The sequence below is a fragment of the Tachysurus vachellii genome, chromosome 26 (genome assembly GCF_030014155.1).
Source record: "Tachysurus vachellii isolate PV-2020 chromosome 26, HZAU_Pvac_v1, whole genome shotgun sequence".
NCBI classification, from domain to species: domain Eukaryota; kingdom Metazoa; phylum Chordata; class Actinopteri; order Siluriformes; family Bagridae; genus Tachysurus; species Tachysurus vachellii.
The window spans coordinates 12,772,664-12,788,637 of record NC_083485.1 but is presented as its reverse complement, the minus strand read 5'-3'; the positions used below and the strand labels follow the sequence as shown (position 1 = coordinate 12,788,637).

At 35.8% G+C, this 15,974-nt stretch overlaps 1 protein-coding gene across 2 annotated transcripts in view; it reads right to left on the bottom strand.

Moving 5' to 3' along the window:
- npr2 (natriuretic peptide receptor 2) overlaps positions 1 to 15,974 on the bottom strand; it is a 39,354-nt gene that overhangs the window by 20,288 nt on the left and 3,092 nt on the right. For both annotated transcript variants that reach the window (XM_060862599.1, XM_060862600.1), the window contains exons 2-7: positions 8,818 to 9,005; positions 7,742 to 7,855; positions 7,037 to 7,172; positions 6,174 to 6,268; positions 3,094 to 3,211; positions 1,969 to 2,053 (exon numbers count right to left, since the gene is read on the bottom strand). In XM_060862599.1, the coding sequence (XP_060718582.1) occupies positions 1,969 to 2,053; positions 3,094 to 3,211; positions 6,174 to 6,268; positions 7,037 to 7,172; positions 7,742 to 7,855; positions 8,818 to 9,005 (736 nt within the window). The remainder of the gene's footprint in view (positions 1 to 1,968; positions 2,054 to 3,093; positions 3,212 to 6,173; positions 6,269 to 7,036; positions 7,173 to 7,741; positions 7,856 to 8,817; positions 9,006 to 15,974) is intronic.

Genomic DNA, 15,974 nt, shown 5'->3' with positions numbered 1-15,974 from the left:
TTGGTAGGAATTCAAAAAGAGATGGGTTTGTTGTTCAGTGCAGAAAGAGAGAGAATGAGTGAAAAGAGATGGAGAGAAAAGAGCAAAGCTCACACATTCCAATCTAAAAGGTGCAAAACACTTCCAGATGTCGAGGCTGGGATATTGCAGCGTTTGCATTTCGACTGGGTTTTTTAAACTCCCCTTCGAGCCACCCTGGTCTGCCCCAAAAGACCCAACATTATTTGTTTTTCTAGGCTTGAAGAAGGGAAAAACCTTGGCAGGGGTTTAATAGTAAAAAAACAAAAAAAAAACCTTGAGACCTTTGAGATTCCAAATAGAATTTATTTGTGGGTTTATCAAATTAAAATCCCAATTATTATTATTATTATTATTATTATTATTATTATTATTATTATTATTGAGACAGTAAACCTTTTTAGTGAATACAATGGAAAGGATTCTGCTGGATCATTAGCTAACAGAGCAGATATTGGTGCTGAGAGCTTTATTTATCTCACTAAGAACTAAAAATGATTTTATTGCAGAATAAAAATGTGTTAAAGTTTATTAACGTGTTCCCAATATTGAGCAACTAGTAATATTTATTATATAAAAAAAAGTTTTGTAATTATGAAGTATTTTGTGGTTAAGAGGTTAAAGAATTTTCTGATAAAAATAAAATGCGGAATCAATCCACGAGTCTCCATAAAGCTTATTCCATTCACAGATATAGATATAGAACACAGTATAGAACACACTACCTATAAAGACACATGGCACTCTTTTATTCTATTTAAAGTTACTTATTTTAATGCTATTAGCAGGTCTCAGTGAAAAAGGAAGCATTCCACACTGGAATTATTGTTTCATGAATCCCATATGTGAATACCTTCAGTGCTCCAACTCCTCCTCCTCCTCCGAATAGCCCCCTCTCGCACCATTAAACCGCTCACATTGCTTTCCTGCACAACTTCACCTCACACCATTGACTTATCAGCGTCATCTCAGTCCTAATTATCCGTCTTTAGCGTAATGGATTTTGTCTGGACGAAACAACCAACTCACAATCACGCATTTTTTTGTTTTGGAGTAAAAACGTAAGACAAGCAAAACTGAAGAGAACCTTTAGCAGTGAGGTTCACCGCTAAAAACTGAATGTATAACATCATCAGTCATTCAGCTGAAATCAATACCATATCATGATTAAATAACTGTACAATAATTGTCATTGTGACATATTTACCATATCCTACTCTTATTGTATAAGAATTAATATTATAACGCACATTCACAGCCATACACTGACTTTTGGTCTATAAACGTTGCGCAAATTTTGGCCCCCGACTGCAACTGGTTTCTATCAAGAAAACCAGGTTACAGCTCCAAAAAATATGACCACTAACCTGTTCATGTATTTGTATATGATTAATCATTATCAGCTCATATAATTAAGCAATTAAGCAATAATTGTGAACTCCTGAAACAGTCAGTACATGTGTGTGTACAGTACACTCTGATTTATAACCTAAAATTACAACATGAATTTAAATATTTACACTTCAGTGATGACAAGACTTAATCATAAATGCATTTATGCAATAAAGCTTTTTTTTTTGTAGTTTTCACTGATTCTTTAACAGCTACTTGTTTGATCGGGAAAATAAATAAAAAAATTTTGTGAACAATTTTATTCACATATTAATACCCAGGCTGGACAGATATGATGTGAAACTGATCTGATGCACATTAGATCCTGTATTTTCTCTTTGCCAGAATACTGTTAGTGTTTATACATTCCATCCCTGAACTATTTAAACTCTCTCTGTCTCCACATAATCCTATAAATCTTATAAAACGTGGGATCTACAAGACCTCCACCTAAAATCTTTTTAGAGATTCCCATCTTTTTCTTTTTGTTTTGTTTTGTTTTCTCTCTCATTTTTTAATGAAAAGAAACCTGTTTAAAGTCCAGAGCCAAAAACATACCTGTAAATGAGAAAGCTTGACATTCCAAAAATGATGAGGGCGAGACCGGAGCCCACAGCAACGATTCCGAGGACAGGAATTTGGTCTGGAAAATAAAAGCAATATTTCACTTCAATCTATCTATCAGACTTTAGAAAGCGGAAAAATGTTCAACATCAGCATGCAAACACATTTACTTTCATCAACTCAGTGAAAACCTGCGTGAGACAATTCAGTTTAAATCATTTGAATCTTATTTTACTTGCGAGTCAATTTGAATCATTTGACTCGTCGTCAGTTGCGATTATAAATTCAATGAAATAATTTCCTTTGGATTTCTATAGACTAATGTATGTGTTTTATATTTGACCTCTTTCTGCTTTTGACACATAATATTATTATACATCATGAAAAATAAGTACAATTTATTTACAAATTTGTACTTTTTTCTCATGTTTATTTTTAAATAATATATGTTTATTTACCTATTAATCATTTTAGTCTATTAAAAATTATGTTTATAAAATTATGACTAAATGTCACAGTTCAGTAAATAAAAATGTGTAATAAACAATATACTAATGATAAACTCACTAATGCTAATATTTAGACGTGAAGTGAAGTAAATAAAAGTTTTATGCTCTACTACTAAAAACTGCTAAATTACTATTAACTTTTTTGGACCGAAAAAATAAAATTCAACCCTAATTAGAACTACGTGCCTGAAAAGTTAACATTTTCTCAAACAGTCAGATATGAATTACTGCCACAGCAGTTTCAGTGACTCATACATATCAGTCTACATAACTGCCAAAAATTTGGTGGATTGGGAAAACTCTCAATCACTTGCAAAATTCCGTTAAACAAAAAGTCAAAATAACAAATGAAAACCTTGGGATTTTAAATAATGTTACATCTGCTCCAAAGGTTTATTAAGACCAGTCTGTAGTACTACACAAGAAGAGCTGAACCATGAGGTGATTCGATCTCGATCTACAAAACTACGAAAAAAAAGCATTTTTAATGTAATATCTCACACCTGCAAATTTTAGACTAACATTAACTCTATGTCTACTTCCTAATATGCCTGCATATGCTGCAGATTATTAAAAGACATTGTTTATAAAATCATGCATTTCCCCTTACCTTCACACGAGACCAGACATCGAGGCTCATCGAGTGGTGGGCAGCCCTTTGGCCAGTGAATCTTTTCTGTAGCTGACCACGTAATGTCCTTATGGGTTCCATTATAGTAACCAACAACCTATGTAGAAAAAGAGCTTACTTTAGTTTGTAAGGCAGCTGTTTAATTCAAATATGGCTGAATTATTCCTTTACTGAATATTTGCTATATAATCAGGATCAATACAAAAATCACACTGCTTTTGATCAAGATGGAGCCGTAAGAACCGTAATGTAGCATCTCGAGAAGATTTCGTTTAAAGAATGTTTAATCATATATATATGTGTGTGTGTGTGTGTGTGTGTGTGTGTGTGTGTGTGTGTGTGTGTGTGTGGTGACACCTTCACACTTCCACTGACAGGGCGGTTTTGGATAAGTGAGAGGAACCCAAATCGGACACTGGAAGAAGATGTAGCAACACACAATGTACTGTAGCTCAAGCTTAGGAATCCCAGGAATAAAGAGGCACAAACCCCCCCACTGAACACCATACTGCCCTAAAGTCATGAAGTCATGTCTGACTACTGACATTTCCCCTAGGAATCATACTGGACTCCCTGAGTAATTGTATACAGCCTGTTCTACAGTATATAGCTTGCCGTTAAAGGAACCTAAGCTCTAGGATCTCTTGGATTCACATAAAGCACCCAAATAAAAGTCCTATAAAACACATAGGATTTATACGGCAAAATAAATAAGGCCACAGAAATAAGTAACCCATAAATATCTAAGAGGAACTCAATGGAAATAGATCTCATATTTAAAAAAAAAACCCATAAGCATCTAATCCAATTATACCAATAAGCAAGCTAAATTAGATATATTCAAATGAGGAAGCCAGACATATACAATAGAAACCAATTTGAAATCAATATTTCAAATGGCTGACCCACAAATATCCAACAGAAACCCAATGGAAATGTATGTTCTAAGGGTTAACCCATAAATATCCAATAGGAATCTTATATAAATATACCACATTCCAATTACTAATAAATAAATATACAAGAACCCATTTAGAAATACATATTCCAATGAATAACCCAATTGATTACCCCATGTTCTATGAACTCACACCAGAATCACATTTAATACATGGAATTCCAATTAAACACCCAATTAAAGAAAGCACCATGAGAATCCCAATAGAATATTTTTCTATTTTAATATTTTATTCTTATTATTTTTATTCTAGTTTAATATTTTTAAGTGCTTATTTACCACCATATTTTAAACCTTTATGCGACATAAAAACTGACATTAGAGAATTCGCTGCCTGATCTTTTATACTGAAACCCGAATTAGCCAGCATTGTGCTGCATCTTCAGTGTTGAATGCGCTTAGTAGATGATCCTTGTTTAAAGGATAACATTAAACAAGGTAATCTTTAAGGTATATAACGTTACCATAGCAACAGGATACACAGAGGAAGAAAAAAATATCTAACAATATAGCCAACTGCTATACCTGTGTTTCAGGTTGGATACACAGAGAGCAGCAGATCTGTTAAAGAGATTTGGTCTAGAAAGCTGCAGTCCAAGAATAAAAATTGAGCATTCCTGTTATTTTAAAGAAGGTTCTCTTGGATTTTCTTCCCTGCCTATACAGACATGTCTTTCACACTCTTACCAATAGACTTAATAAAAAAGTACACTGAGTACAATAATGACCAATGTCGTCAGTCAAAATTACTAATAGTTTACAGATGCTTTTTAGTGCTTCGAGCTCACAATCGTGTTTATCTTCAGGAAAACACCCATAAAAAAGGAACACCTACACATTTAGCAGAAGTTTAATCACTAGCGGTGTAAATAAACTCCGTCGTTTATTCGAGCCATAAGAAAAGACAAATAAGAACCGTATGAGCTGCTTAACACCCGCTGCAAAAGGCAAATGTTTTCATCAACATGAAGAAAAGCTTCCAAGGTGAAGTCAAGAGTGTGAAGTAGCCGAAGTTTTTTTTATAAAACATACTTTATAATTGAGCAGTGATATGTATTATTGTTGTGTTTTATAGGCAGGAAAAAAAACAGTAAAACTAAAGACACAACCGGAGAACCAAAGACACAACTCTAAGACCAAAGAAACAACAGTAAACCCGAATGTACTATTTGTAAAGACAAAGACACAACTCTATAAGCAAAGACACAACTGGAGAATAAAAGACACAACTCTATGACCAAAGACACAATTCTAAGACCAAAGACACAACATTAAAACCAATTACACTTGTTGTAAAGACAAAGACACAACTGGAGAACCAAAGACACAACTCTAAGGCAAAAGACACAACAGTAAAATCAATTACACTACTTGTAAAGACAAAGACACAACTCTATAAGCATAGACACAACTGGAGAGCCAAATACACAACTCAAAGGCAAAAGACACAACAGTAAAATCAATTACACTACTTGTAAAGACAAAGACACAACTCTATAAGCATAGACACAACTGGAGAGCCAAATACACAACTCAAAGGCAAAAGACACAACAGTAAAATCAATTACACTACTTGTAAAGACAAAGACACAACTCTATAAGCATAGACACAACTGGAGAACCAAATACACAACTCTAAGGCCAAAGACACAAATCTAAGACCAAAGACACAACATTAAAACCAATTACACGTCTTGTAAAGACAAAGACAAAACTCTACAAGCATAGACACAAAAGTTAAACCAAAGAGCATGTGATGTTCAGTAATCTTTCTGTATGAGTTTATGTGCTTTTGTGGTTGTGCTTGTGATTTGGTGCGTGTCTATTTGTAGCAAAAGGAAAAGTTTTACAAAGTTCTTTTCTGAATGTGAAATAAAATTCAACTTCAACGACCACTATTTTATGTGGACCACTGTGTTAATGAGAACTGTATTAATAAAAATCAGGAATAGTTATACTATACTGTCCCAGTTGTCTTAAAATAATGCTCTAATATGCAACACAATCTTTTAACCACATGCACTGCTGATGTTGGACCAAAAAAAAATTATGCATTGATCAATATTAAGGACAAGGACAAAGATTTATTTGCTGAACTCACCCCATACTGTCCAGTCTCCAGGTCGGTCATGGCCCAGAGGCTGAAGTCTGTGAACCTGGTGTTGCTTTTATCCGTGCTTATGAGCCCTGTCACTCCTGAAACACAGATATATATTAAATCAGTGAGGAAATTGTTAATTTATTCTGAGCAGTGAATTAAAATAAATGTGTTGGATTGGATTCTCTTGTCAGTTTTAGGTTTTCAATACAAGCAATATCTAAACCAGGTAAAGTTCTTCCATTATAAAGCTATTATTCAGGAACTGCAGTAAACCTTATATAAAAGATTTAGAAATCCTGTAGGTTGAATGAATAATCTTTGGAATATTATTATTATTATTATTATTATTATTATTATTATTATTATTATTATATAGTTATACAGCAATCAAAAGAGCAAGTTAGATCATATTCTGTTCTGTTAAGCGATCATTTGTCCAAATAAACAGGTGAAACACATCAGTAACTGGCACAGGAAAGTTAAATTGTTCCCTTAATGGACATTTACCCCTCTGAGATACTGATTCCTGACAGGAAATACAGCCAGTAAGCTATCTCTCCAGCCTGATCCTGCACTCGTTATTTTGCCTGGCTCCAGCACGCTTTTGGCACGAAGCAAGTCAGAGAAAGTTCATGTTTCAACTCTATTCCTATGTCAAGTTTCGGCAGATGGGTTTGTGTATTAGAAACACATTTTCGGCACAGTTACCAATGCTGGCTGGGACAGGCTCTCACATCTCAATCACAGTCCTCTCTCTTACACACTCTCTCTTTTGCTATACACCGACCGTGGTGTGTTATGAGAATCGTTCGATTGAAATACGATGTGCAGAGTCAGTGAGGAGGAATCGAAAGAGGACGCACCCCAGATCCTGCGGTTCTGCATCCTTTTAATGACATCGGCACCATCGTTCTGAGACACTCCGTCTGTTAAAGCCTCAGTCAGGGCCTTCGCGTAGAGCATAAAGCCGTCATGGAAACAGCCAGCAATGAAATCCATCTGAAAGAGGCAGGAAAAAAATACACAACAACAACAAATCAGTCTTACATTCCACTTTTGTAAGTATTACAGTTCTACAGTAATGACTGGTAGCATGGTGTCAAGTTATACAGAAACTTCATAAACTTCAATCTCAACTTTTTAGGTTTGTTTTTTCATTTTTTTATTTGTATGCCTTGAAGGCCATATTTTCAGCATGAACAGTTCTTGGGTTTCAGCCACATTGTCTGCTATATTTATCCCCGAGCACAGCTGATTCCGGAAAATGAGGCTGACACAAGGAAGCCAAACTCTTGTTTCCACGGTTTGTAGGTGTCATATCTGATCAGCACGCTCATGTGGTGGCTGGAGAAAAAGCAGCACGCTTCACTGAGTGCTACAGAAAACACGGCGGACCTCCAACGGCCTTCACATGACTACGCTCCTTATTGATTGCTTTTATCCTAAGTTGCTTGCTTTCACCAAGGTTACCGGGCAAAAGTCAACGCAAAGCGCCGCTCGTGTTTGCTTTGTTGTTTATTTAGTGCTGTTTTGATTCACCAAAGAACGTACAGATCAAGAGCACTCACCAAAGATGGCTCCAACTCAATGTTAAAGTCCTCCGTCGTTCTCCTGTGGAGCTCACTGCGGAAAGCCACGTACTCGGGATTGTCCGGCTCCCGGTACGTTATAACGAATACAGACTAGAAAAGGAAAAAAAAAGTTAAACCAAAAGAACTGCAGTGAATGAACTGTGGAAATGGTCCAACTGAGTAAAAAACATGCCAATGCTCTGTTTATAGAAACAGAAACAAAAGCAATTCTCAAATCTGATTAGTCACAGCAGAGATTACAGGAACTAACATCAGGACCTTGTGGGCTTTCCACAACATTACAGGGAACAAAAAAGGGTTAAAAACACAAAGTGCATTTCATTAATAAATGCAAAAATGTCATTGTTTCTTTCTCAGCTTGTGTTTGATCTTTCGTTCTTTCTTTCTTTCTTTCTCTTCATCCTCTTTTTCTTTCTTTCTTCTGCTTTTTCTCATTACTTTATCTCCTTTTTTTCTCTATTCATTCTTTTTTACTTCTCATGTATTGTAGTTTTCTTGCAAACTATCCTTTCCTATCTTTCTCTTAGATTTTATTTCTCTCATCTTTTCTTTCTTTCTTCTTTCTTTCTATCTTTCTTTTCTATTTCTTTTTTTAAATTAATGTCTGAGTCCTTCATTCTTCCTCTTGCATTCTCAGTCTATCTTTACCTTCAAAGTCCCATTTTCTTTGTCTAATTCTTTCGTTCTCATTTTTTTTCTGCACTTTTCATTTATCTCCCTTTCAATTTCACATTATTTCTGTTCCTTTCTCTATTTTTTGCTTTTCTTGTATTTGTGTACTCTTTAACTCTTTCTTTCTTTCTTTTTTACTTTTCCCTCTTTTTATTTTTTTAGTATCTGCACTCTTCACTGCAGTGTTGCACCTAACTGCTTAAAGAAAAATGCTGATCATAGCATTGAGACAAAACACACACACACACACACACACACACACACACAGACACACACACACACACACACTAAAATGGTTTTGCATATAATTTTCCAAATTTTCCTAAATAATTTCCTGTTTTTCCAACCAGTCACTAAAATGTATAGAGATTGTGAAATACCTGAAAAAGCTTAACTGGATCCTTCCACTGCTCAGCTGAGCTCTGCCACGGCCGGTGCATATAATCAGTGAGGCTTTCACCAAACGCATCCAGGTAGAAGATGGCGTAATCTTCTGGGTTCTTCACCTCCTCCTCAAAGTTTTGCATGATCTTAAAGAAGGTCTGAAGAGGCCCGCAGATGTACACGACTGGGGGAAGATGAGAGAGCGCTGTTCAGAGAGGACACACAACTTTTGCAGCGCTTTATTTCTTTTTAGTAGCAATTAAAATTTGTTTACAGATTTAAAAACCTGGACATTTTACTTTTAACAGCATAAAGAACTGTGCCACAAAATGTCCATGAGGTGTTTTCGCTTCGAACGAGCATTTAGGTGAGTCTTTTAGGTGAGTCTTTCAGGTGAGTCATTTAGATGAGTCATTTGATCACTAAAACATTTATTCATTTTCTTCCTTTACTCTGTCTTGATTAATTTACTTTATTAATTATAATTTTTATATAATTATTCATTTACTGTTTTGATTCATTCACTTTTAACTCACTTTTCCAGTATTTCTTTAGTTCTTGGTACCTACCCGTTTCTTTCGTTCTCTTTATCCTTTCTTTATCTTTCGTTGTTCTCTTATTCATGTTTCTCCCTCTGTCTAATCCTTCTGTTTTCCCTGTATTTTTTCTTGATAACTACCCATTTCTTTCTCTTCATCCTTTCTTTCTCTCTTCTTTCTTTCTTTCTTCCCCATTTTCACATACTTTTCTATCTATTTTAATTTTTATCTTATTTGATTTGATCTTGTCTGATCCTTTTCACTCCTCCTTTCTTTCTCTTGCATCCCCAGTTTATAGATTTAAAAATCAGGACAATTTCATTTTATCAGCCTAAAGAACCAGAGCTGTTGATCACTGCATAGTTCCCTAACAGAATGAAACACAGACTTCATTCCTTTAGGAAAATGTGCACATGTATTCATTCAAACACACCCCTTTTCATCACCATACTGTATTACCACCTGTATAAATATTTAAAATCACAACCCTGCACCTTTTAAGTATAACCTTAACACGGATTATCACCATCAAGCTTCTGACACTTAAAGGTTTTGTTACAAAGCTCAATGGGTTTCTGAGACAATGTTGAGTCAAAACGAATAAGCAAGACAGATATTTGTGTCTACACTGGTATTTTCCCCTGCTGTCGAATATATAGACATTATTTCCATTATTGGCCCGGGCTCCGAGTTAGCAGCCATTTCCTCAAATTTTAGCACAAAAAAAAAAAAAAAAAAAAAAAAAACAGGCCCCAGTCCACCACTCAAACACGAAAGCCTCCAGTCTATGCAGGCTGACTCACGCCAAGCCGTCCCGCTGTCTCCTGGATGTCCACCAAGATAAATCCACAAAGAAAGGCAAGGTAAACGTTCGCAAGAATGAATGGAGATGGTTCACTTATTGTCAATTAAACACACATGCCCACAGTGCCATTCAGGCTTAAAAGCTGAGGTTCATTGTTTGTGCCCGTGTGTGTGTGTGTGTGTGTGTGAGACTCTTTCCCTAATGGAATTCTTGGACTGTGCAGTTGGACGCACATGCAGACATGCACGCAGCCACATACACACCCACTGAAATTAAGAAACACAGCTTCACTTCACACCTTCTCCTATTCAACTACTTGACATTTGCTTTCAAAATCATTCGAAAGCTCTCTCAAAGGCAAACCGTTCATACAGCGCTGCCTCCCGAGAGCTCGTCTTCCTTTGTAACTTGAACCCAGTGTTGACGTAGCATGATTTTTAGCTGTGTTTAATTCGATACAATGAAGGAGAAAAAACATTATAGATTGCATTGTTGGAATTTTCAGTTTAAATATGATTAAAAAAAACAACAACCCAGAGTTGCACAAACAATCATATACATTTGGAAGCATTTCCATTGCAGTGAGTCATTGTTTCTCAAAGGTAAAAAAAACATCAAGTGAGAAAAAAACAGCTGTGACAATATGCGCTTGGGGTCAAGCCTGTTTTCAGCAGACAGAAATCAATGGAATGCCAAGACCAGAAAAGCTGAACAAGTCCTGACAGTCGTTACCTCGCCGTGACCCCAAGACATGCAACGTTACAATGAGAGCAAAATTGGGTTATGAATAGAAATATCAACTTAGTGTTGAATTAATTCAAGATTCAAGATTTCACTGTGAAGTTCTAGAGCGAAACCCAGAACCCCAAAACGTACAACACGGTTTGTGATCGCTACGGAGAAAACGTCCACTAAAAGAAAAAAACTTACGTAACTTCTTTTAGTTAAGGATAGCAATGGGAAGCTGTGGCCTAATGGTTAGAGAGTTTGACTCCTAACCCTAAGGTTGTGGGTTTGAGTCTCGGGCCGGCCACAACTGAGGTGCCCTTGAGCAAGATGTGTGTGTGTTCACTGCTGTGTGTGTGTACTTTGGATGGGTTAAATGCAGAGAACGAATTCTGAGTATGGGTCACCGTACTTAGCCGTATGCCACATCACTTTCACATGTTCAATCATCATTTATTTGTAACATACACAGTTATGTACAAAATATACTTTCAAATAATTTACTCTACACTTCCTCATATTGGAGTTTCTCAAACTTGATTTGTTCTTGATTTTTTACTCAACATCAGTCTGTAAAACACAGATTTATTCAAAAGCGCTCGTTCTATATAAAAACTGTAATTATTGATACAATTCTTTGCAATTGTAATTAGATTTCAAATAAGTTTTTGAAATCAAATTGCAGAGTCTCCAGGACAGAACATTTTGTCTTTTCCTTTTTCTCAATAAAATGTCGTCACATTTTTTTCAACCGACAGAAATAAATGGAATGCTAGAGAAATGATACAACATACAATAACAGAGAGTAACTTGAATGGATAAATGGATAAAATGATGGACGATCATTCACTTTAAATGTGAGCTTTACTAAAGTTGGGCAAGATTCTGCTAAGCCTGTAGACAGAAAACACATAGACAGTGCTAGAAATATGTGTAAAACATTTATATGCCGATTTGATTCAATTTAATTCAATCTATATTCTAGTTTTATATCTAGAGATATCTCAGTTTTACTTGTGTATCTGTTGGTTAGATAGTGGTTGTGTAGTTAGTATAATAGTGAGTGGTTGTGGAAGTTAGTATAATAACGTTACAAACAGTACAGTGTTGTTTAGTTGAGTTCAGTCGAGCAGAAGAACCCACTTTACAAATAAAACTCGAGGCCTTTCATGCACCCAGAAAGGCAAAGTCGATCACTTCCTATGGCTTTAACTGGAAATAAATTAACTATATGTCTTTTTTTTTCACATGAAAAAATAAACAGTTATAAAATGTTTGTGCCAAAATATTACCACATCTATCTCTCAAAAAATGAAGCGAAACTCAGTGTTCAGAGTCTGTCAAATGGTTTATAAAAGATTAAAGCCGTAAAAGTAAAGTGCGGAAAAAGAAATTACGACGTGTTTGTAAGGAGAGCAAACTTTCAAACACTAATTTTTCACTCTCAGGTCATACTTGCTACGTATGTACTGTATTATTGTCATAGCGGTAATGTTTTTAATATTTTGTCTAATACATCTGTATTGTACAGCTAATTTCATTTTAATTTATTTCAGTTTAATTTATTTTTACAATTTTTGTAACACGGATAGTCGTAAAAAGCTGCAAATTTCACTGCATGTCATACTGTATATTATTATGTATGACCAATAAAATTTAAATTAGAACTTGAAAGAAACTTTGGGAAAACAAACACACTAACGCCTTTGTTGTTAAAACTCATTTCTGCATAAATCTTTTGAGTAACCCTGAAAATTCTTTAGTTAATAAACTGTATTCAAGCTAAAAGCTAAAAGCTAAACACTAAACGTAAACTAGATTTATACCAACACATATAAACAAAGACACACATACAAACACACACACACAAAATACTTTTAAACATTTTCTTCACTTGCTAGTCATTACCTCAGGATTTGTTATGCTAATCGTTCCAGTGAGGGAGCAGAAAGTGAACTTAACGTTACAACAACTGTAAGCAATTAGCCTTAAAAAAAAAAACTCCTTTTAAATGTTCATGATTCCTAACAGGACAAGTTAAAAGCCTGAGTAATCATTGCACAAAGCGGCTGTTATGAAACACAACTCAGCGCTTGACTAAATATTATCAACCACTTTGCGGTGATACTATCAATGCTCTTGCTGCTGTGCTAATTGTGTATGTTTTGGCATTTACAAAGACTAGAGATCCTTATTTAGTGCTTCGATGGGAGTGAAAAGAGAAAGAGAAAGAAAGGGGTAAAAAAAAAAAAAATAGAAAAAAATAAACACAAAAACAAAACCCGAATTTCTGTTATATTTTATGCCGATGTTGTTTTAGCAAATGGATTGAAGACATTTTTGTGATCTGAATGCTGGCAATCTTGAAAATACCTACACATCATGGGAAATGCTACAATTAACTATTCAACGTTGGTGTTCAGTGTAATAAAAAAAAGATTTCTGCAGTAATAGACAATGATCTTTTCTTAGTTGACACATGAAGAGATACTGGCCTTTGCACTGGTAATAAGGAGCAGGCTGCAACAGGACCAGCAGAAGATTTCTCAGGATAAAAATAGACATATCAGTGTAGGCTTTTGAAAAACATGCTTTTCATCCCCTTTTCCCTGGAAGCTAACAACGTCAGAAAGACAATTTATTTCTGCAAGATTTCCAACGAGAATTGTTCAGAAATGACCATGAGAGAGAGAGAGCGAGAGAGAGAGTGCGAAAGAGAGAGCGCGAGAGAGAGAGGGAGAGAGAGAGGGAGCTAGAGGAAGACAGCGGGAGATAAAGAAAAGACTGAGAAAGTGGGAGAGAGGGTGGGGGGGAGATAGAGAAAGAGAGAGTCAGAGAAAGACAGAGCGGACGAGACATAGCCGATGATGATGCTGATCTTACGTTAAACAAGAATGCTATATAAGTGGTTGACATGGATGCAGGTTGCCATGGCAGTGAGAACAGATCATGCCTACACACCACACCAGCATCGCTACCAAACAAATTAAGTTCTTTATATAATGCGACCAATCCTTTCCCGTTCGTTATTAACCTGTCTGATCAAACGCTCCTGCGACTGAGAGCAATCGTGTACACTGTAATTAATATTTTGACCTTGCACCCTAGACAAGGAGCTTTCATCTTCAAGTACATTACACCAAAGCGTTGCTTCACTGTTGCCTTCTCGACTGCTCAGAAGGTTGATTCATTTAATAACAGCAACTCCGACACAAAGTACCGACAGCTGTAAATCAAATCACAGATTCCACTCAATGCACTCGGTCTAATAGGTTATCGTTTCTATAGTAACAACTAAACCGCAGTGACAGTAAAGCAGTGCAATACTACAGTAAATCTACCAGCACTGCTCGAATGGTCCCACAAGACTCTTTTCAGTTCTGGCACCGAGGTATTGGAATGAACTTCCTGTAGATGTCCGAACAGATGAGTCACTTGCTATCTTCAAACAACGTCCTACCTCTTCCTGAGATACATAAACTAGGATTTATTAAAAATAAAACCCTAAACAGAGTTGATGGTATACTAAGTCATGTATTCATGTATTCACTGATACAGCCTTAAAAGCACCTTTGTACGTTGCTCTGCATAAGGATGTCTGCTAATTCCCATAAACGTAAATGTAAATGAAAACAAAAAACGTCATTCTATAAGATATAATAAATATAAGATTTTTTGATTTATTTAAAGGAAGGAGTCTCCAGTGTCAAGCGATTTGTAACACTAACCATAAAGCTGTAACTTTTCATCTTGGTGGTAATAAATGACAAATAATTTTGTCTTATGAACTTTAAGAGTGACACAAGAAAGCATAAAAAAGTTTTTAAAAAATATCCCGTGATTAATATCATGAAATATTGTGATTTCTTGTGATTGCTTATGCTAAACTTCATTTAAACAAGTTTCTCATTACTATGAATGACACTGAAGGATGTAGAGTGAGCGTGATCAACTAACGTAGAATTAATGTAAACCGGTAACACTGGAAAATCTCATGAGGATTATGGGAACCGTCAGTGGTGGAATCGTGCAGTGGCTCCTTAGACTCTAAGGCTTAGAGGATTATCAACACCTCCCAAAAAAAAAATCATTGGCTGCTCACAACCTTCCTGGTAGATCCATTCAGCTCTCGCTGCCACAGCAGAGCAAACAATACACCGAAAGCCTCAACTCACCCTGGACACCATCTATTCAACCTTCTACCATCTGACAGACACTTCAGGTCCATCATATCACGCACGAACAGACTCAGGAACAGTTTCTACCCCACAGCCAATAGAGAACTGAACACCAAAAAACACCATAACTGAATGTTCGGATCTATTTGCACCACACACACTCACATCTACACATTTCATAGACTTCTACCTCCTACCGTTATTTATTTATTTCCAAATACAAATCTGTACAGAGGACGTTGAATGTGCAATGCAAATGTCTGCATATAACACAACAGACTCATAAATGCAGAATTGCATTATATTGTTTTAAAATAATATTTTATTTCTGAAAGCACTCATAGAAACACTGGGTTCTTCAAGGGTTCTTCATCAGTGTTCTTATTGTTGTAAAAAGGTTCTACTTGAAACACTCTCTGATGCTGGCTTGAGCATGAAGCCTCTAATGGCTTCTACATGTAGAACTAGACAGTTTTGAAGGAGATCGGGGGAATCTGATGAATATCTGGCATCCTTAGGTAAAAAAAAAAACATTCAAAGTTCTCCCAAATGTAAAGAGATCTGTCTGTCAGGGAGTGTTCTTACTTTTGTCTTTATATAGAATAAATACTAAATAAATAAATGTAAAAGTTAAAATAGTAAAATATGCCTGCCTTATTAATAGTGATGTAACTGTATATAATGAACCAATTATTCAGTATGAACAATATAGAGTAAGATGCATGAAGCTGCATGCATAAGCTGTTAAATATGAAGCTTAAATCAGGCTATTAGATTGGTTAAACAAACAAAAAGACATTCCCTGCCCACATCTCAACATGAGATCAGTTATGAAGTCGAGTGATGTAGATAATGTTGAGGAACATCGTGAGAACATCAGTCGACAAGAACACGCCCACTTCAGG